At 59.6% G+C, this 21,848-nt stretch overlaps 2 protein-coding genes across 2 annotated transcripts; both read right to left on the minus strand.

Moving 5' to 3' along the window:
- Positions 1–12,175: 12,175 nt before the first annotated feature.
- Positions 12,176–14,806, minus strand: LIF (LIF interleukin 6 family cytokine). The gene is made up of 3 exons (XM_065738642.1): positions 14,787–14,806; positions 13,474–13,652; positions 12,176–13,347 (listed from the first exon to the last, which is right to left on the minus strand). Exons 1-3 carry the CDS (start codon positions 14,803–14,805, stop codon positions 12,910–12,912), a joined length of 636 nt encoding a protein of 211 aa, XP_065594714.1. The 5' UTR covers position 14,806; the 3' UTR covers positions 12,176–12,909.
- A 4,809-nt stretch (positions 14,807–19,615) lies between these two features.
- On the minus strand, positions 19,616–21,087 carry LOC136050085 (uncharacterized). The gene is made up of 3 exons (XM_065738704.1): positions 21,051–21,087; positions 20,190–20,317; positions 19,616–20,107 (listed from the first exon to the last, which is right to left on the minus strand). Exons 1-3 carry the CDS (start codon positions 21,085–21,087, stop codon positions 19,616–19,618), a joined length of 657 nt encoding a protein of 218 aa, XP_065594776.1.
- Positions 21,088–21,848: the final 761 nt, after the last annotated feature.

Raw genomic sequence — 21,848 nt, forward strand, 5'->3', positions numbered from 1 at the left:
GGCTGTTACCTCTTAAAGCAAAATAAATGAATATGTGATCTTTGTGTTAATATAACAATGAGTAATACAAAGAATCACAGACATCCTCCCTTTGATCCACCGAAGATACAAACAGCAATTAAGATGAAGCCGTTCTAAAACCCAGAATATTGGGAACGTTCCATGAGGGGAAAGTGATTGTTTTGTAGGGTTTTCAGAAAATCAGCAAAGAAGGGGAACCCTCTGGGGACCTGACCGCTCTGTAACTACCTGGAAGGAGCTTGTGGTGAGCTGGGGGTCGGCCTCTCCTCTGGTGTAACTGTAATAGGACGAGAGGGAATGGCTTCAAGTTGTGCCAGGGGAGATTCAGACTGGATGACAGGAAATACTTCTTCTCTGGAAGAGTGGTCGGGCACTGGAATGGGCTGCCCAAGGAGGAGGTGCAGTCACTGACCCTGGAGGTGTTCAGGGAGCATGTAGACATTGTGTTGAGGGACAGAGTTTAGAGAGAACTAGTGGTGAGAGGTGGACAGTCGGACTGGGTGGTCTTGTAGGTCTTTTCCAACCTCAGTGATGCTCTGATTCTTGCTCCTCTCTGGTGGCCACAGGCCTTTTTGCAGACAGGGTATGGGTGTCCTTCCACCTGCTGAGCCACAAACAGGTTGGTGGGGCTTCTTAAAATCGTTCCCTCTTTCTGGGATAGCGTTTAACAAGAAGTGTGGTATCTCTGTTTCAAATTGAAAGTCAAACTGAAGTCAAACGGAAAATGTTTAGCATTGTCTCAACCACATCCTTAAATATACTATCCGCAATGAGAAAATAGCCCCGAGCTCTGGTGCCACACAGTGATGTGGGGACAGGTGTCAATTTGGTTTTAATGTGAAAGCTGAGGATTCTTTTGGGATTTCCAGTGCTGCGTGAGATCTAGGAAATCAGCCCATCTGACCTTCAGACTTGGATGGGGTGCAGAAAGAAGAAACGAAACGTGGCACGCGAGTAGGAGAAATGGAGACACTTTCACACTTCTTAAAAGTGTGAGTGTTAGTGTTGATTTCAGTGCCCGCAGTGGTACCCACAGTGCAAAACCCCTGTTTTGTCAGATCATATCTCACTGTCCAAATGAGATAGATAGCTGTCATTTTTTCCCACTGGATTTCTGAAGCGATACCCAGGAAGTATCTTGACTACCCCTGCTATAAATGGGATTGGAAATCAGCTGGTGTATTTCACGAGTCCGGTTCTAATAATGAACCTTTATCTGAAGAACTGTTCCTTCACGTTATCCTCTCTTGGCTGGGACTTTAATTTTCAGACTTTCTGCATTTTTCCTCTTTAGTCAGCAGGTAAAGTATGTAGTCGTGGCTGCCGGAGCTGAGTGCCTGCATTTGTCATGCCACAGAGCTGCCATTCTCAGGGGCCAAGATCTCTGTGCCAGTAGCATCATGTCACCCCAATGGAATCCCACCCACGTGTAGTGCTGGGCAAAGTCTTTTTTGTTAATGGATGAGTAAAATTGCATCTGGCTTTTGTTGTCATCACGAGGTAACTAAGAGGGATTTGCATCTGAGCTGGCACACTTTCTGTAGCCGGCTTCCAAGGCTAATTTCAGGCAGGCTGGCACGAATATCCTTCCTTTACACGGAGACTGAGACTCCAAAGCCTCGCAGGAGTTTTCCATAGGAAACACCACCCTGGGTATCCGTGTGCCAGATGTGCTCCTGTGGCATTTCCCTGCTCATCAATGACCTACTGTTCCAGCACAGAATCGATCGGCCTTCTCGTGACGTGTTCTAAATACTTTGCTGTGAGATTTGTCATGTATAGGCTAGAAAAATAGTAATTAAGGCACCCCAGGTGTAAAACATCCGCTGATTCAACGCCGTCTCGATGACGCGTGGTCGGGCAGAGCAGTGGTACCACCATGCCCCCCAGCCAGAGTTGTTCCCCAAGGCCTCGAGACGCCGTGCCCAACCTCTGGACATCATCTTGTCCATTAGAGAATGGATCTAACTCTGTGTTTAACACATGTTAAGGAGGGGATCTGTCATGCACACCTACCCCCAAGCATCCCTTGGAAACTTTTGGGTTGCTGCTGTTTACAGGAAAGCCCCAGGTCCTTCCCTGGCTTTAGGGAGCAGTGCAGGCACGTACAGAATGCTGGTTGCTTTTATGGGCATGCTGTGGTATATTCTGTTCATGCTACTTGTATTTCTTTACAGGACGTGCAGCGAGGGGATGTTTATTCTGATGAAAGTCTAGGAGTGATAACAGGAAACCAAGCTCTTTGTGCAGCAAATTGGCCTTGAATCACAAACCCATCTTTTTTTTTTTTTTTTTTTTTCACCAACAGAGGGTAAGAGTGTCTAAAACACAGGAACGTGATGTGTCCTGAAAGCAGCGTGGCATTTTGAGTTGGCTGAGCTCTCCCCAAACCTTTGCCAGCCTCAGAACCATGAATTGAATGTCAACCCAAGCAGGTGGCACATGGGCTGGGAAGCCATCAGGGGACAGTTGCTTTTTGTCTGCAAAGACATCTTATTACCAGTTGAACCAGGAAGCTGAAACTGCATGTCCCCATGGGTAGGGCACGGCACTGGGACTCAGGACAGCTTCCTGTGTGCCCCAGAGGGGGCATTTCTGAGCACCTGATTGAGCTGTAAGTGTCCCACTTCATTGCAGGGGGGTTGGACTAGATGACCTTAAAGGTCCCTTCCAACTGAAGTGATACTGTCGTTCAGTGATTCAGGGGCTTGCTTCACAAATCTCTTCCTCTCTTCCCTCCTCTGCCCATGAGAAGGAACACCACCCTGTGAGCCCTTGCAGAAGTTGCCATCACGATGCTGTTGGGTGTCTATGGAGGCTTACACGGTGTTCATAAAACAGCACAGTGTGCCACACACCCCCAGGAATGGTGACCCCACCGCTCCCTGGGCAGCTGTGCCACTGCCTGACCACTCTGTCTGAGAGGAAATGTTTCTTAATATCCATCCTGCTATCTCCAGCTGGTGTCTGCTACAGCTCTCGGGTCTTCCCCCACATTGTACCAGACTGGATGCCACTCACTACAGGCCACAGAATCAGCAATCTGTGGGGCTTTGGTGGTGCAGTTTGGTAGGAGCAGCACAGGTGACTTTAGTCTGTCACTGGCTGGATGGATTTGCTTCCAGCCTGCTCCTTGCTCTGCTTCCTATGGAGTCAGTGAGCCCATGGAGCCAGGGGAATGATGAGTAGCATCTTGGGGCCATGGGACAGGGAGTGGACCTCGTCTGGGCCCTGAAATGCCTGCAGAGCATCCTGCAGCGGGCAGGAGGCCACGCAAGGGAAACCCCAAACTACCTTGGGGTCCTTCCATGGTGGTGAATCAGCGCAGGCTCCAGACAGGGGGAAGGTATGGGTAAGCACGGCAGCCGGACAAAGCCCCGTAGCCTCCAGCAGCCAAGCATTTCCTTTGGCTTGTGGTCATTTGGCCGTTACCTGGCTTCCCCGCCGATGCAGTGGAATTATGCTGAGGTAAAAAAGGAAAGAATTGGGTTGGCCGCCTGATGACATTTCCTTTTCATTTTGTACTCAGTGTATTGCACAGAGAACTTAACCTAGCCTTCGGGGGCAGAGAGAGCCTGGCCCAGATGGGAGCGTCCAAAGGCACGTGAAGTTTGGAGCAGCTCGGGAGCTGGGGGTGAGCTCAGGCGGCCCGTGGGGCTGTGCACAGCTCCGTGCAGAGCAGGGCCAGGCGTGGGCACGGGTCTGCACGGAGCTGTGCCCCTTTTCTGCTTTCGAAGAGGTGTCAGCTTGCGGTGCTGGGGAGCACCATTGCCTGCTGGTTGCAGCCATTGCAGTGGATTGGCTGGCCTGCTTTCCTTTTCCCAGGCTGTTTTACAGATCCTAGTTACTTGGCTACAGGAGATTTTCTTCTCTGAAATTGGCAGCTGCTCATTCCAAAAGGGAATCAGCATATTTGGCCACTGCGAAGGAAGAGGGAAAACCATTATTTTTTCATTTCTCTTATTTAACTCTCCAGTGGGAGACACTGTACTTGGGTGACCCTCGTTACTGAGGCACTGTTAAGCTTCCCTTTGCTCCAAGGTACAGAAGAAGATACAGTCAGGTCTCCAAACGCCTATATTCCGCTGGCTTTACTCGGGGCGGCCCGCTGCCAAGTATCCAGTTGTGTCAGGCCTTACACAGCACTACATTCAACGTCACGGCTCCGTGAGTCAGGATTTTCTTTCTGAAAGGGCTCACGTCAAGCGGGCCGGCACAAAAATTCCCTCTAGCCCAGCAACAGAGCGTGCTGTGTGAGAAGCTGTGTGAAGAAAGAGCCTGATGCGCGGGTCAGATAGCTCAGCCCAGGCATCCTTCCACGCTGCACAAAGGAAGCACTCAGCACCGCTCATGACTCAGGGGCTGCGATCACTGCTGTGGGGTGAAAGCCCACGGCTCGATGCTGAGGTGCCCACGGGGTGCCCTTTGGGTGCCCGTTGGGCGCCCGTGGGGTCGCTCAGCTTTTTGGGGTCCCGAGGATGGTGCAGTGGGTGGCCGCTGGGTTTTTACCGCCTCGTTTCCCCCGCTTTCCACCCTCCATTTCATTCACCCCTCGGGACATGTGTCATCTGAAGGCCCTTGCGAAGGAGGCCGAGCATCACGATTTTCCACTGCCAGGAGGGTGAAATCTTAATTGCATCTGGAAGTGACTCTCCTGAGGTCACACCGCTGTGAGGTGGCCCCTCGAGGTGCTGTCATCGCTGCTTATCTGGAGTTTCTACTATTGCACACACTCTGCTCTGTTAGGAATTTCCTCTCCTCATCCGGGATCCTGCTGGAGCCTGGCAAAGCAGCATTCCTCCTCACGTCTTACCTCCATCTCCCTTCTTTGTTAGTTGAAAAGCCCTTCCACATGGGTTGGTGCTGGGGCTGGCACTGCTCAGCTCCTTTATTGATAATCTGGATGAGGGGACTGAACGCACCCCCCGTGCTGGGGGAGGTGCCGATCTGCCTGAGGGCAGGAAGGCCCTACAGGGGGATGTGCACGGGCTGACTGATGGGCTGAGGCCAATGGGGTGATGGTGGAGCCAGGTCCTGCGCTTGGGGATGGGTTGGCAGACGCACGTGATGATATTAGAGGTCTTTTTGGGCTTTTCCAACCATGGTTCTATCATTGCCCCTTGTCCTATTGCTGTCAGAGTGTCCCTGGAGGAGGACCCAAGTGCTGGAACCCTTCCTGATGGAAATTGTGTTCCAGTGTGGGATGCCAGAGGGTTCCAGCTGAAGGGCATCACCTCTCAACTCAACTCCCCATTTGGTCACTGAAGATTGCTCAGCCTCCTTGCCAGAGCAGAGACCCACAGACTCACCACTGTGCCCTGCATGGGATGCTGAGAGCTCTGCACGGGCGGATCATTTTCCGTCTGTGCAGCACGGTGGCTTTGCACCTCCTTTGGAGCATCTGGTGCTGATTAGTGCCCAAAGGGATGAAGGTCTGATCTGGCACTTCCTGAGCTCCTTTGATCTTAAAAAAAGATTCAGCCACTGCGTGCTGGTGCAGCAAGGATGAGAAATGTGCTGTCCTCAGTGCTTCTGCAGCCTCAGGAGGAACAGAGCTGCTTCGCTGTGTCAAGTGACCTCGGGGTTAGAGCTGATTCCTGCAGACCTCGTGGTGTTCCCCATGGGCACAACCTGGGGACAGCGCATGGGCTTCACCCTTGGGCTGGAGTGATAGGGAAGCCTATAGGTTGGAGGGACTTCAGAGCTCAGCTGGTCCTACCCAACCCAGTGTGGGCTCTCTGCAGGACTTTTGGGTGCTAATTGCCTTGTTTTCTGACATGGAAATGCGTGACTGGGCACCATCCTACCCGTGTGGGCCGGGAGGAAGGGAGCAAGACTCAGCAGCTGCCCCTCTGCTTGGCACGGAGCTGGAAGGAGCCTGGGTTCTTCTGAGTAAGAGCAATTCCTGAGAAAAGAGAGGGCACCCCGTGGGAGCTCTGGGACTCACCTGGGGAAGAGGAATGGGATGTGGCAATGGTTGGCTGTGGGGGCACGCTCACAGACGGTGCTTTGCCCGGGATGTGAGCCCTCAGGCTTTCCGACCAGACGTTACCCACACACGCACCCGGAGCTTGGCACGGAGGAGGAGGACACAGGATTTCCCCTTGCCTCATGCCCAAGGAGCTCAGTTTCCCAGTGCTCTCCCATCTGCTTTGCCCTTCCTGTCTGCTCGGTTTGGGCAGCACCGGGCGGTCTCTTGGCCTGGCTCACCCAGTGGGGAGGAGGAAGCAGGATTTGGGGTCAAGCTTTGTGCTTAGCCCCAAATGTTGGGCTCCAGATGTCCCTGTTGTGGCCAGGGCTGTCCCTCCTGCGGCTGAGGTGCAGCACCACTTTCTGCCCACTGCCCCTGTGCTTCAGAGATGGCTTCAGAGCCGCAGAAGTGACTGTTGAGCTGTGGCTGATGGTGTTTCCTTCCCTTCCAGCTCCCAGGAAGGGAAGCTGCAGCACATTTGTCCCGTGGCGATGTGTCCATCAGCAGTGTGCCTTGGGGTGCTTTGGGACACCCCCATCCGTCATCCCCCAAACGATTGAGTGCTCTGGGACGCTCCTGTCCGTGGTGGTGCCATGGGGACATCCTGTCAGCGGTGCCCAAAACGAGGGAGTGCTTTGGGACACCCCCACCTCTCCACCATGGGGAGCCCCAGGGCATCCCATCCGCCACCCCCAAACAAGTGAACTCAGCCGGGGATTTCAGAGCCTGGGTTTGGGTGAAGGCAGCAGCTCGGCCGGGCGTGCGGGGAGAGCAGGGTGGGGAGCATTAACAACCTCTGCTTATTTTTTGGAGAAATGTTGGTATTTCTAGGGAACTGCCCTGCCTGTGCGCGCTGCCCAGCTGGCTCCTTCCTCCCCGTGGCGATGAAACAACGTTTTTCGGCTCTCCGTGAGCCCCGTGACGCCGCAGCGCAGGCAGTGCCGAGCGGTGCTCGGTGCTTTCCCACAGTAGCTCGGACGCTGCTGTACAGAAGCCAAAAAATAAATCTGTCTCCGGAAGGGATTCAGCCCCGCGAAGCCACTCCGCTGTCTGACGCTCCCCAGCCTTACCCATCCCTTCTGATTCTGCTCAAGGCTCTGCTCTCTTTGGCTCAGGGCTTCGGTGACACGGCCCTGTGTGCCGCACTGAGCCCCCCCCCCCCGGCCCAGTCCTGCTTGCTCCCACCCAGCTCAGCCCCACGCTTTGTGCTGTCCCCAGTGCCACCAGCCCGGTTTTGGCACCGGCTCCCAGTGACGCGCCGGCAGCTCTGCTCCCCACGTGCCGGCAGCTGGAGGGAATCAGGGATGCTGGAGACAATCTGGGCAAAGACAAGGGAAAAATCCTGGGAGCTGGCAAGGTCCTGCTCAAGTTTCCATGAGAAACACAGCGAGGCCATCTCTGCATTGGAAGCCATCCACACCCCCCAGCGCAGCGCACCCGGACCCTCACTGAGCCCCATCCCCACTGGGGCCGATCCCTGCACCCGGGGGGGGGCACTTATTCATTCTGACATGTCGATGTCGCTGTCGGTGCAGCCCTTGGTTCCCTTTGTTTCAGCACGTGTGACGGAGCGATTCGGAAGGGCCGGAGGGGAGCGGGCACACCACGTCACCAGTGGTGGCCGTGTGGATGTGGCTGGGCTCGGATCTGCTGCCAGGCCCACGGCCCAGACCTCCTCTGCCAAGAGCAGACAGCCCTGCACGCCCGGCAGGACGCACAGCACGTGCACACCTCCACACACACACAGATGCAGAGGCACGGGACGGGGCGCAGGGTATGGCTGCAGGCCTGGCCCCATGGAGCTGCACGGGTGCAGGGATGGGAGTTGGGATGGGAATGGGAACTGGGAACTGGGATGGCACTGCAGCTGGGAACTGGCATGGGAGCAGGGATGGGAGCTGGCTGGAGCAGAGATGAGAACTGATATGTGAACTGGGATGAGAACTGGGGTGGGATTCAGGGTGGGAACTGGGATGGGTGTAGGGATAGGAACTGGGATGGCAGGGCAAGTGGGAACTGGCATGGGAACTGGGGTGGGAGTGGGGATGGGAACTGACATGGGAGTGAGGATGGGAACTGGGATGGGAACTGGAGTCGGAGCAGAGATGAGAACTGATATGTGAACTGGGATGAGAACTGGGGTGGGAGTGGGGATGGGAAGAGGGATGGGAGCAGGAAAGGGAACTGGGATGGGGACTGGAATGAGAGTGGGGATGGGAACTGGGATGGGAGAGGATATGGAAGTGGGATGGGAAGTGAGATGAGAGCAGGGATAGAAACCGGGATGGGAAGTGGGATGGGAGTGGACATTAGAGTGGGGATGGGAATAGGCATGGGAGGGATGGGAGCAGGGATGTGACTGCACGTGGTTGGGAATATGGTTGGGGATGCTCCCAGGGTCACAGCTCCTCATCACTTTTGGGCCAACGCTGCTCTCCCCACCCACCAGCACCAGGATCCAGGCTGTTCTCCTCCACTTGAGGTGTGGAAGCTTTAACCCTGTGGCAGTTAGATCAGGATGGTGCTCATCACTTTGCCCCCAGGGTCAGTCCACGAGGCACCCTCCTGCTCCAGCCCCCCTGGCCACACTGACTCCCAGGGGGTGATGGGCACCAGGAAAATCCCATGAGCATAAGGAGCAGAGCCCAGGGCTTGGCAGTGCCCATCCAGGAGAAAGCACAACCCTGGGGCTGGGGTCAGCTGGCAGTTGTCTGGCACACCACTGCACGCCTGCCTCGTTTGCTTAGGGAATGAGTCTGAAAGCAGCAGCCACGGGAGAAGGGAGCATGACCATGTCTGGGAGCACTGGGCATGTTTTTTTGCTTTGCTGCAATAAATCAACGTGTTTGCTGAGCCCTGAAAAGTGGCCCGGAGGCAGCCAGAGCCTGTGGAGCTGTGGGTGCTGCTGCAGGTGCTACTGTAGATACTGGAGGTGCTAGAGGTGCTGCTCTAAGTGCTGTAGGTGCTCTAAGTTCTGCTATAGGTGCTACAGGTGCTGTAGTGCTATGGGTGCTTCAATAGGTGCTGTAGTGCACCCCTCATTTGGGCTTGGAGCATCCTCTCTCCCCAGTGCTCCGGCAGCACGAGGAGCAGGTGGAAGTGCTGCAGCATTTGCTCTTAATCAGAGCAGTTCTCGTCTGCCATCCCGTTGGACGCAGAAAGCCATCTCTGGTTTCCATTATCTCTGTGTCTCCGGGCATCTCCGCCTCCTCCACTAATTTTCTGACTTCTCCTCTTTGTCTCAGTGGGAAAAAACAGCCATGGGCTCATCCCGCTGTGCAGCGCCGACTCACAGCTCCCAGTGCTGGCTCCCAGCATCACAGCCCATGGTGGGATGGGCGTGGGGTGCCCACCTGTGGCCCTTCCATGCCATCTATGCCAGGTCCCCTCCATTTGGCCTTAGCGAGGCATCCCATGCACAAAACCCTTCTCTCAGTGTGACTTTCCCATGGAGCCAGGTTGGGGTTGTGTTGGTTGGGGCACCCAGAACTGGTGCACCTCAAAGAGCTTCGGCTCAATGGCAAGGGGAGGTGGGGGCACACGGGGTCCCTGCCAACAGGATGGAAGAAGAAGGGTTGGGATACCAAGAGCACCCCTGCAGCACGACACCGCTGAGCACTTGCCAATGGGAACCACGGGGATGTGTCATCCGGGGGGGGTCCGGATCCGGCCGCCACCCTCTTCCTCTGTGCCAATTCCCTGCGGGGCACGGAGGAGCCAGTCCCTGTGAAGGACATGGCACTCGTCTCTCCTGCAGCCCATTGTCTCGTTGATTGGTTACGGTTGGTCTTCAATTAGGAGCTGGGCCGTTGGGGGCATGAGGCCACTTCTTCCCATGCGAGCGCGCGGTTCCTGCGCTGCCGCGCTCTGATGTGGTCGGGGGCCCACGGGAGCATCTGCTCTTGCAGACACAGTGCCCGGGGACGAATGCATTTCAGATGGGCTCGGCTCCGCTCGCTGTGCTCGGGCCGGCGGCCAGCTGGGGACGCTGAGAAAGCGCCGCTGGCCGGCCCCACGGACACAATGTTCCCCTGCATGGGGACCGGGCTGGCATCCCATATAGAGGCAGAGCATGCTGCGGGACATGTGAGCCTCCACACGGAGCCCGTTTCCCAAAACCGACCCCTGGGGGCACGTTGGCCGTGGGGAAGGTCAGTGGGCTCCAGCGGGCAGCGGGGCCATGGACGAGCGGGCGGCGCCCGGTTGGGATGCGGGAGTGGTACCCAACATTCAGCCTCGGGCTCACACACCTCGGGATGCTCCCAGCTCGTGGATGCGGCGGTGCAGACACTCGTGGTGCTCACGGAACCCGGGGCTGCACCTGCAGGTCCGGTCTGGCCGGTGGCCCCGGGGCAGCGCGGACCCGTCCGGCCGGGTTACGCGGGGCGTGAGCGAGCACATGATGCGCGCCGCGGGGCCAAGGGCTGAGGTCAGCCCGGCACACCCAGGCAGCGGCACTGACTTCACCGCGGGCAGCAGCGGATCCTCACGTACCGCGCTCCCCAAGGCAGCGGCTCGGGGACAGCGCACCGCCGGTCAGAGCACTCCGTTACCGGGGCGAAGGCACCGCGCTCCCAGAGCTCCTTTTCCCTTGGCGTTCCCCCCAGCCAACATATTTCCTCTGCTCCCGTGTCCAGAGGGGAACTGCTAATGGGGTCTCTCCGTGACGGTTTGCCCTGGTGCGTGCGGGTCCGGCTGCAGGGTGGGATCAGTGCAGGCTGATGTCGGCCCCATCCTGCGGGCTGGGATGGCTGTGGGGCGGTGGGGGGTCAGTGGGACGATGGCACGGGCTGGGGGCCTTACAGCCCTGCAGGGAGGTGAGGGATTGGGGTTTGGGCAGTTTTGGGTCTGCCCCGTGCTGCAGTGGTATCCACGTTTCCAGGGAAGGAAGAGTTAATCCCCGCCTGCCGCTAATGAGCCTTAACTGGGAATGACCCGACACCAGGGAGAAGTGAACCCATTGTCCTCCCTGTGTTTGACTGCCTTCCAGGGAGACTCATGAAACACAGAGCCCGGGCGTGAGTTCCCAATTTGTGTCAGGAGGCTCTGATTTATTCTATTTATTTATTTTTGCCATCTGGTTGAGGAGGGACATCGAACGCAAGCGTGAGAAATCCAGATGTGCACCGCTCCCCGCTCAGCCCCGGTGCGCAGAGTGTCCCAGTCCCCAACCCCCAGCATGGGGCACACGGGGACGGGCAGTGACACGGGGACACCCCGGCACCTGTTGGTCCCCAGTTTGGGTGAGCTGTGAATGTGGCCGTGGGGCAGCCCAGGTGATGGCACTCAGCCTGGACACCCATTGTGGGGATGGGGATGGGCCGTGACCTGAGCTGGGGGCAGCAGCCGTGGGGACGTGCTGACCCAAGACGTCCCCAACCTCGGTTTCCCCTCCCACGCCCCATTCCCGTCTTTGGGGTTCAGTGGCTGTTTGAGGACGGGCTCTGCGATCATCGTTGGGTGGTGACATTGGGGTGCCCAAGGGGCACCCAGGTCCCACCCCCGTTGGCAGGATGGGGTGAGGGATGTCCCCACACCGTACCCAAGGAGAAGTCTGCTGCACATGGGGATGTTGGCACGGCTGTGGGGCTCAGCCCCGCCAGGGCAGAACGACCCATGGGAGGCAAAGCAAAGAGGGCTCCTTTTTTATATGGGGGGGAAATCTTTCCCATTTCACTGATTATTTTTTGTCGGGGCTCCTCCGAGACACGAGATGAGCACACAGGATCTTAGCTCATCCGCTCCCTGTCTCATGCCTGGGAGGTTTGGCGTGTGGCCCGAGGGCTCCGGAGGAGGAGGAAAATTTCATCATCCCTCTCCAACGTCTCCCGTATAATCAGCCCCTTGTTAACCGGTGCGGCCCCATGCGAGACACCGAGGGCCGGCGCGCGGCTGCATCCTTAGGTGGTCTTGGCCGGACCAGAGCTTTTCAGAGCCTCTCCCGGGGCAGCCCAGAGTCTGGGAGGCAATTTCAGCATCCCCTGGGGACAATCTCTTTGCCGTGAGATGGCCAAGCAGCGTCCGTCCCATAGGAAGCGGGGAGGGAAACAGGAGTGGGGCAGGGGGTGCTGGAGGGTCTTTGGGGCAGCACTGAGGGTGTCTGGGGTGGAGCAGCGGAGCAAAGAGGAGCCAGAGAGGGTCACTTTCTCTTGGTTTATTAAAAAAAAAAAAAGGGAGGAAAGAAGTATAAAAAAATAAATATTTAAATAGAATTCTATATATATATATATATATATTACCAAAAATCTTATTAATTATTATTATTATTAATATTATTAAACACCAGGTCCGAGCCTATAAATACCCCCAGCCCCCGCCCCAGCGCCAGGGACGAGCCAGCGCCTCCTGCCACCGCCCCGGGCTCGGTCCCTGCGTCGCCACGCTGGCCAAGACCCCGTCTGTGCCAGCAGGACATCCCAAAATCCACGGCTGCTCCCCGGCACCGCATCCCTGTCCCCTTTGGGTGGTGGGACCCAGCCCTGGCCACCGCACACCCCCAGTTCAGCCCCATGGTAGGGGTGCCGGCCCCATAGCGAGTGGTGGGAGTGTGTCCCCAGTGTCCCTGCTGGCTGTGGTGGGCGCAAGTGCATCCGAAAGGGAAAAATCCCTTTGTTTGGATGCTGGAGAGCATCCGCTGGGAGCAGGTCACTGCCTCCTCAGTTTTCACAATGTCTGTGATGAGCCCCGAGCTGTGGGGCTGAGTGTTCCCATGGGGCTCCGGGGTGTGGGGGACAGAGCCCCGTGCCTGCATCCTCCCTTGAACAGGGAAATAAATTAAATCATGGGATGGCCCGGATCTGGCGCAGCATCAGCAGGAGGTAATAAATAGGAAGGCAGGAGGTGAGGAGGTGCCCATCCGAAATGGGCACAAGGAGATGTGCGCTGTCCCGGTCGCGGCGTGGCACGGGGGCCGGGGCTCATGCGGGGCTGAGGTGAGGTAGGAGGACACGGGCAGCCTGAGCGATGACCTGCACGTACTTCCTGAGCACCTGGCAGCCCTGCTGCTTCTTCTTGAAGGCGCTCTTGCTCTTGCTGCTCTCCCCGTAGCTCACGTCCACCTGGAAGACGTTGTAGTGCTTGCAGAGCAGGCAGGTGAGGTTGGAGATGAGGCCCCGCGTGGTCTTGGTGGTGTTGTGGAGGCGGTCGAGGAGCTCCTTGGCCGTGGGGTTGAGCTCCTCTTGGTCGCGGGTGATGTTCCCCAGTGAGGCGTTGAGGAAAGCGAAGAGCTTGTACATGGCCACCATCACTTCCTTCCTCTCGGTGGTCCGGTTGACGTGGAAGGCAGGGAAGAAGATGCCACCGGGGCTGCAGAGGCGGTCGCTCTCGCTGCTGAACGGCTCTCCCTGGCACTTCAGCTGCGGGGACAGCGAGCGTCACCCCCCCTATCCCTTTGTCCCCACCGTGGCCACCCCACATCCCCAGCACGGCCACCCCACGTCCCCAGCACGGCCGTCCCCGTGCCTCCGTGCTGGTGTACTCACATAGAGGCTGAAGAGGTCCTGTGCAGTGGCATTGAGCAGTGCAACCTGCCTGCGGGTCTGCTCCTGGACGTTGGCTCGGCACAGCCCATTGGTGGGGCAGCCGGGGCCCGTCCCCAGCAGTGCCCGCCCGGCCACCAGCCTCCTCTGCAGCAGCAGCAGGGCCACGAAGGGCACGACACCTGGCGGGGACAAACCGCCGTCGGTGAGTCCATACATCCCCACCCGTGCCCCCCCAGCCCAGCATCCCTCACCTGCCCCCCGGCTGGGGCTCCCCCTCCTCCCGTCCCCGCGGGGCGCCCGGTGGCATTGCCACATTTCACAAGCGGCGGCCCCGCCGGTGACCTGTGGGGTGTAATCAAATATGCAAAAGCGATTTCCTCCCCGTTATCCCGGCTGGGCGCAGCGGGAACCAGGCCCCACCCCGGCCCTACTGACTCAGCAGGGGCGCCCACAAGGAAACCTGCCCCACGGCCGCAGCGCTGCCTCGGTTTCTCCATCTGCGGAGCGGGAGCGACTGCTGCTGGAGGCAGAGGGTGGGAGAGGTGGCACGGGTGAGCACTGGGTCACTGCAAACCAACAGCGGGGTGCTGTGACCCCCATACCGCCGTCTGCTACGAGGTCACCCTGCATCCCCGTCGCCGTCCCCCTTACACCCAGCTCGGTGTCACCGATGCGTGGCTCCCTGGGGTGGGATCGGGGATCGGACCGCACGTGGTGCCCTGGAGCAAAGTCCCCGGGGCTGCGGCACGCACCGGACCGCCCGCGCTTTGAGGGAAGCTCCGCGCCTCCGCACGTCTCAGGTAACGCAGCGACGCCTTTATTTGCCCCCCGGGGTGGCACTCACCTGCGTTCCCCCCTGCACACCCCCCAGTCCCCTCCGCGCTCCCGACGCGCAGCCGAGCAGAGCGAGGTCGGGCGCACGTGTGTGGGGACGGCCGCTCTGGCAGCGCTCCCCCGGCCCTCCCCGTCTCTCCCAAGTTAAGCAAGAAGGAAAAGCCAGCAAAAAAAAAAAAATCAAATCAAACAACCCCCCCCCCCCCCGCACACACACACACACACCCCCTTCCCTCCCCTCCCCCTCTCTCACCCCCCCAACCCAACCCAACCCAACCCCACCCCGGCGCTTTGGGAAGTGTTTGGGGAGTCAGTTATATAAGCGGCCAGATGTTGGGCGAGGAGGAGCGCCAGGACGGCAGCGGGGCTGCCAGCAAGCAGCGATGCTCAGCTGGGTCATGGGGGGCGGGGGGGGAGAGGGAGGGGGGGGGGGGGCGGGAGAGGGGGGGGTGCGCGAGTGGGGGGCCGTGATTCGTTACCTGCGGGGATGATCCTCATGGCGAGCGCCGTCCCGGGGAGCCGAGCACAGACGGGCGGCGTGAGCGGGATTTCAGAAATTCATGTTCATACTGGGGGACTTCTCTGGGTTTATATACCGGTCCTGCAGTGAGCTTGTGTTGTAAGAAAGGGGAGGAAAGGGGGGGGCGAGAGGGGGGGGGTGAGGGGGGGTGGGGGGGGGGGGGGAGAGAGGGAGAAACACTATCATTACTTCTATTGAAACTGTAAATCAGGAAGTAAAGGGCTTTGGAAATGGTGAATGATTCTTAGAAATAAACTTCTGATAAAGTTGATGTCACCGGGATTGTGGTTTTTTTTTTCTTCTTTCCCTTTTAATGTTTTGTCATTGGTTTTATTATTTCTCTTCACGCACGTGGTGGTTGGGGGGGAGCGGGGGGGGCTGTGGGGTTTGGGGAGGGGAGGGGGGTGGCACCGTGCGTGGGACACACACGGGGGCACGGCTGCGCTCGCCCCGACGCGGTGCCGCCATGACTCACGGCTCCGGCAGCACTTTCACCCCCCCCTTCCCCCTCACCCCCCCTCTCCGGTCGGTGTTTCCCTGTGGGGCAGCCGGGGGGAATTAAAACAGAAAGAATTTGTAAAGAGCCTTAAAAAAAAAAAGATTCTTCTTCTTTCCCCAGCCCCCCCCCCCCCATCACTCCTTAATGGAGGGAGGTGGGAAGGGGACCCCTGGATGTGGCAGTGTTGAGATGGGGGGGTGGTTGTGCCCCCCAGCGTGGCCCCCCACTCACTCACTTTTGGGGGAGCGCAGCCCCTCCTCAGAAATCGATTAGGCAAAAAAAGGATCGATGGCACCGAAGGGGATTTTACCTCTGGAATTCTGTTCCCGTTGGGATAAAGGACAAACCCGGCCCGTGTGTCAGCCCCTATCCACCCGTGTCTGAGTGCCACCTGTGGCTGAGTGCCACCCGTGTCCCCGCGCCACCCGTGTCTCCTTTCCTGGAGCTTTTGCTCAGGTGTAGCACGGTTGTGCCCCTCGTGCATCCCAGGTGACACCCGAGGTGGGGATGTGGGGACATCGCAGCTGGATGGAGACTCCGCAGTGCCACCCATCGTGTCCAGCTGTCCCCTCCCGTGCCCAGGTGTGCCCCTCTGTGGGGCTGGGGCCGCTGTCACCGCCGCCAACGGTGACGCAGTTTCCCCAGGCAGGGGACAGGCACCTCACTGCTGGAATCCCAGTTGAGCCCAGTCTGGGGTTACTGGGGTACTGGGGGAGCGCAGAGAGATGCCAAACGGGATCGTGTGCGCAGCCTCACGTATAAACCCGCACCTAATTATCAAGATCACTTAATGACCCGAAAACGGGTGTTTCCGGGGCAGCCCCGGGGGTGCGGGTGTTGCAGAGCCCGGGGGTTGTGCGCAGGATGCGGCCCGGGGCTGATTCACCTGCGGCCACGTCCCGGCCCCGATGCCTGCGAGAGCCCCCGCTCCTGAATCAGCCCCGCGTTCCCCGGCCAAAAAGTGAGCGGAGAGGGGAAACGGTGCCAAAATGGGGACGTGCCTGGGAGCGGGGAGCCGAGCTGAACTTCTTACATAGGTTACCCCATAGGTTATCCTGTAGGAAAGTGACCCTACGCGGGACGCGTTTCCAGAGCGGCCCGAGAAACGGCGTCTCCCCGACGGTTTCTGCGGCAGCGGTGGCTCCGACGGCCCCGTATGGGGGGGGGGGAGATGGGACCGGGGGTCCTGGCAGACGCCCACCTGCCCCGGGGATGATGCACTCGGAAAAAGCCCAAAAGAGGGAATAGGAACGCGCTCGGTGCAGGCAGTGACACAATGCCATCGGCATCCCGGCCGCGGACGGACGGCCCCGCTCCCACGCGCCGGATGGGTTTTTTGGGGCGGTTTGGCCCCAGAATGAGTCCGGGTGCTGGGGGGCTGCGAGCTGCGGAGCGGGGCTGGGGGAGCCCACGTGCGGGGCCACGGCCCCAGACGGGGCTGTGCGGGGTTGGGTTTGGCAAGAGAGCCGCGGGCTGCGCTGCCCTGCTGAACACTGCTCTCTGCCGTCCGCGGCTGTCACAGCCACGGGGACACGGCCACGGGGACACGGGGACACGGAGACAAAGGGGACGCAGGGCGCGAGCAGCCCCTTCTCATCCATTTCTGCCCCATCCTCATCTGTAACCGCCCCTCCGTCCCCATCCCGTCCCGTCCCGTCCACATCCCCCTCCCATCCAAGCCATTGGGGTCCCTAAACCCCTGTCCTCCACTTTCCCCAGCAGGGGACACACGCGGCCACCAGCAGCCCCCCATGTCCAGCCGGTGCTGGGTGCTGGGGCTGAGTAAGGTGTGAGTAAGGTGGCTGCCCCGAGCTGGGGAAGCCCCGGCTGAACAACGGCAATGGGACGAATTCCCCCTTGACTCACGGGGTGATTTTTGCACACCCAAACCCCTGCATCCCACCGGTGTGGATGTTTCACAACCATCAGGCACCCAGAAGGCTGATGGCCCCTTGGGGACACTGTGCAGCACCTCTGGGGGTAGGAAGCAAGGCACGTCCCCGCTGCAGGGTGCCTTCCCCCAGCCCCGAGCAGGGAGAGCACCTGGACCCACATGGCACTCAGGGGTGTGGATGCTGGGGACACCGGGGCTGGTGGCCTGCCACCACCCCACACATCACCCCATTTTCAGCCCCAGGTGTACGAGCATTTCCCAGACCCTTAGTTTCCACTTGGATCCCATTCCTGAGTTTATTCTCTCATTTCCCAAACCCTGGGGTCAGATCCTGCTCCCCTGAGCACAGAGGGGCTCCCCCTTCCCCTTCCCTACAAGGGACCCTCGGGTGTCCCTGCTCTCGGGGAGGGGGCTGTCACCCACCTGTGCCCTCAGAGCCCCTCCAAGCTACCTCCTCCTGGGCCGGCTCGGTGGGGTGCAGCAGCCGGCGGGAGGTGACAGGCTCAGCCAGCTCGGGCTGCTTCATGGTGACATCGTTCCCGGAGGGTCCCCGAGCGGTGGCGGTGGCCGTCCTGGTGGCAGTGCTGCCTGCAACTGAGTCAGTGCCACCGGCACAGCCAGGCACACGGCGAGGAACGAGTGACTCCATGGTGCCACATGACCAGGTCTTAGGATATTTGACTCAGCAGGGACAGTGCCCGGTGGCAGTGGGCCCCCAGAGTGTCCCTGGGCTGCAATGGGGCTGCGTGGCACGGTGATGCTTGGCATGGGGTTGTGTGGCAAAGCAGTGCTCGGTGCAGTGCCAGATGCAGGGCCAGGGCCAGGCTGTGCTGCCACACACTGCTGTGCCATGTGTCACATCTGCTGTGTGACATGGGCCACCTCCCATGTGCCACTTACCATGTGCCGTGTGCCACATCCATTGTGTGCCACGGGCCACATCCCATCATGTGCTCGATATCGCGTCCCGTCGTGTTCCTGCTGTCCTATCACATCCCGTGCCACGTCACATCCCAGAGTGTGCCTCGTGTCACACCATGATGTGCCTCTCTTCCCATGCCAGCGCCACGTGCTGTCCCATACCATGTGCCACATCCCCCCTGTGCCACGTGCCACATGTCACAGTGTGCCACGCAGCACCCCGTGTCCTCCTCCCACCCTGTGCCACTCCACACCCCTCTCTGTGCCATGTGCCACCTGCTGCCGCCATCCCATGCCGTCCCACAGGCCACACTGCCGTGCCACATCCCACGCCACCCCACTCCACAACGCCTGCCACGCCATGGCTCCTGCCATGCCACGCTGTGACATCAGTGTCCTTCGTCATCCCACGCTGCCCCATCCCATGCCCACGCCGTTTCCCTCCCACCCACCCCTCCCGACCTCACTTTCCTTTCAGGTTATTGCTAATCAGTTTCCAAATTCGCTTACTTTTCACTGTGCCCCCCCGTCCCACCCGCGTGCTCGGGCAGATTCCTGGTAGCACCGGGCCCCGTGGCCCCAAAAAGCCCCCGTGGGATTGCAGAATGAGTTGGGGGTTTGGCTGAACACTCAGACACACGTGGTCGGAGGCATCGGCCCATGGGCCGAGGTCGAGACTTTATTTCCATCTGCTGCCATAGAAAAATAAGGGGCGGGTGCCCTTCTTCTGGTACAAAATAATATTTGCATTCATAAATAAAATATCGTCACATTTATACTTTAACATAATACAATTTAAAAAAATAATAATAACAAAAATAGATATCCATTTATATATTAGAAGTGTAAACTTAAATATTATTCGTCCCCAGTGCGGTGACGTGTTAAATTAATTTGGTGGCTTCAATAAATACAGGTGCTGCACCACTGTCGTGTATAAGTTATGGGGGGGTCGGTGCCCCCAACACCGGGGGTCACCTGGGGGGTGTGGGGTGATGAGGGGATTGGGGGGGGGGAGGGGAGCAAGGGGAGGCAAGCCCAGAGCTGAGCTCAGTGTGCTCATGAGGATGCAGAGAGGGGGCACCACACGTGTGGGGAGGAGTGGGGATGTCAAGTGGGTGGGGTCACCATTTGAGTGGGAACACCAAGCCTGGAGGAACACAGAGCTGACAGGGACCCCAGGTTCACAGAGACACCATGTGAGGGAGTGGGGACACGACACGAGTGGGGACACCAAGCTCGCAGGGACTCTGAGCTCCAGGGTCACCAACCCCCTGAGATGGGGTCGGGGATGGCTGGGGACAGGCGGGTGGCACTGCCCGTCAGTGCCGTGCTTCGCGGGCGCCGGGCCCCTTAGTCAGTCCGTGTCACCGGACCCATTGAATCACTGGAAAATCCGTCGGGGCGTGCTGCTGGGCTGTCACCAACCCACAGTGACCCCGGTGCCAGCACCGGGCGCAGCTCTCCATCCAGCTCAGGTGGTGGCACGGAGGTTCTCTCTGCTCGTCCTCCGTCCCCTCCTCCTGCCTCTCCTCCGGCCCCGCTCCTCGCGCCGTGCCCGCAGGCGCTGGGCCCCCACGCGGGCGCTGAGCTTGGCCATGAAGCGGGCGTAGTTCCACAGCACGCGGCAGCCGTGCAGCTTCTGCTGGAACACTCTGCTGGCCGCCGGCGGCGGGGACGGCGGGACGGCGGCGGGGACGATGCCCCGGGCCTCCATGGTGTCCCGCAGGTGGGCCAGCAGCCCGCGTGCCTTCATGCGGGCGCTGCGCAGGCGGTGCAGGATGGCGGCCCCGGGCGGGTGGAGGTCGCGTTGGTGCAGGGTGATGACCCGCAGCTCCCGCTCCACGCGGGACATGGTGCCGTGCAGCACCCGCAGCTCCCTGTCCCGCGGTCCCAGCGTCCCCCGCAGCCACTCCAGCGAGCTGTTGGCTCGGCACAGGTTGTAAGCCAGATGCTGCTCCTGCTCCTGCCCGAGGGAAAGGCAATGGGGTGAATGGGGGGATGGACACTTTTCCCCGCTGCCCCCGGCCCCCGGAGGTGGCACTCACGTAGAGTTCGAAGAGTTCCTGCGCGTCCTCGGCCATGTGCCGCACCAAGGCCCGGGTCTGCTGCGGGGATGGGGGCTGGGTGCTGCGTGCGGGCACGGCCCAGAGCAGGAGGAGTCCCTTGGCCACGGCTGGGGAGGAAGAGGAGGGAGACGGTGGGGATATGGGGATAAAGGGCGAGGGGGTGTGGGGATGGGCGGCAGCGATAGCGCGGAGGTGCTGCAGGGAGAGCTGGGAGCATCCACAGTGGGAACAGCGATCCCATCTGCCCGTGATTATGGTGTTGGGCCCGGAGGGGAGGACCGGGAATGCTGGGCACAGTGGTGAGGTTCCCATCCTGCTGTGGGGACAGCAGGCCCTGCCCCTGAAGCCTGCTGCTGAGACCTGGCGGAGCCCTTGGCACCAGGAGGAGAGGAAGAGGAGGAGTATGCTCCTCGAGGCACTGAGGAGCACACACAACTTCCACCACAGACACTGCCCAAGCAGCTCCCTGCCAGCACAGGCCAACGTGGAGCAACCAGGCAGTGGCAACCCTTCATCGTCCCCTGCTTTGGGCTGGCTCAGCCCTGCTGTCACCCACATCCACGTGGGGTCAGTGCTGGAGCAGCACCCGGCCCTACCGAGCTTGGTTGGGGGCTGGGGAGCACACCAGCAAAGCAGAGAGACCCCATCCCTCTGCCACCCCGCTCCCAAACCGACCTCAAACCACCTCCCCTCACCCACAGCCTCCCAGCAGCCCATCTTCTGGGGGAGCCCCACGTGCACACCCAGGGCCGCGGGGACTGTCACGGCCGGGCGCAGCGCTGCCCCATGGATGGAGATGTGAGCAATGGGGGCAGCTGTGGGACGCTGGTGGGCACCTACCTGCCAGCACGCCCAGGGGCCGCACGTTGTGCCGCATGTCCGGGTGCCGCGGAGCGGTGCTGCAGGGCGCGCGAGCGACTTCCTTACTGGCCAGCAATGGGGAAGCAGCGCCTTTTTAAGTGAACTGATTAGCCACCACCTCCGAAGGAGGCACCCAGACCCAACGGGAAGAAAGAGAGAAGTGAAGCGATGACTGGGGGGGCCAATGAGCGGGGCGTGCCACGATGGGGGGAGGAAATGATGCCAGCCGGACGATGGTTTTGTTCTTCGATTCAGTTCCTCGAGGGAGTTCTCATAGGTCCATCCCACGGGTGCACGGGGTGCCAGGAGCACTGTGCAGAGCTCCTTACGGAAGCTCATCATTGTCACCCAGCTCTGTGTCTCTTCGTTAAACTGAAATCAGCCTCCAAAATCAATATGCAGCCGATAGAAGCTGTTGGCAGCATCGGTGTCAGGGCTGGAGCCCGAGGTCAGGGTGCATCGTGGGGCTGGAACCTCACCACCCCATCTCACACCTCTGGTGGAGGTGTGAACAGCTCTGACCGCAGCCTGGCACCGGGCTTTCACCAAACGGTGCTGTACCATGGCGCTGAAGACAAGAAGCAGCTACCAGTCTGGATGGGGACGGCAGAACAGAGTGACGCAGGGCACAGCAGGACAGCTCGGAGACTGCTCAGCACTGCTCCGGGGTGCTCAGCATGTCTGTCTGTCTGTAAGCGCTCCTTGATTGATGGGGTCACCCCCAGGCAGTGAGAGGACACCTCAGACCCGCTCAGGGCAGGAGGATGCAGGATGCTG

The sequence above is a fragment of the Cyrtonyx montezumae genome, unplaced genomic scaffold (genome assembly GCF_038088225.1).
Source record: "Cyrtonyx montezumae isolate F1298 unplaced genomic scaffold, pur_monq_1.0 scaffold_23, whole genome shotgun sequence".
Lineage (NCBI taxonomy): Eukaryota > Metazoa > Chordata > Aves > Galliformes > Odontophoridae > Cyrtonyx > Cyrtonyx montezumae.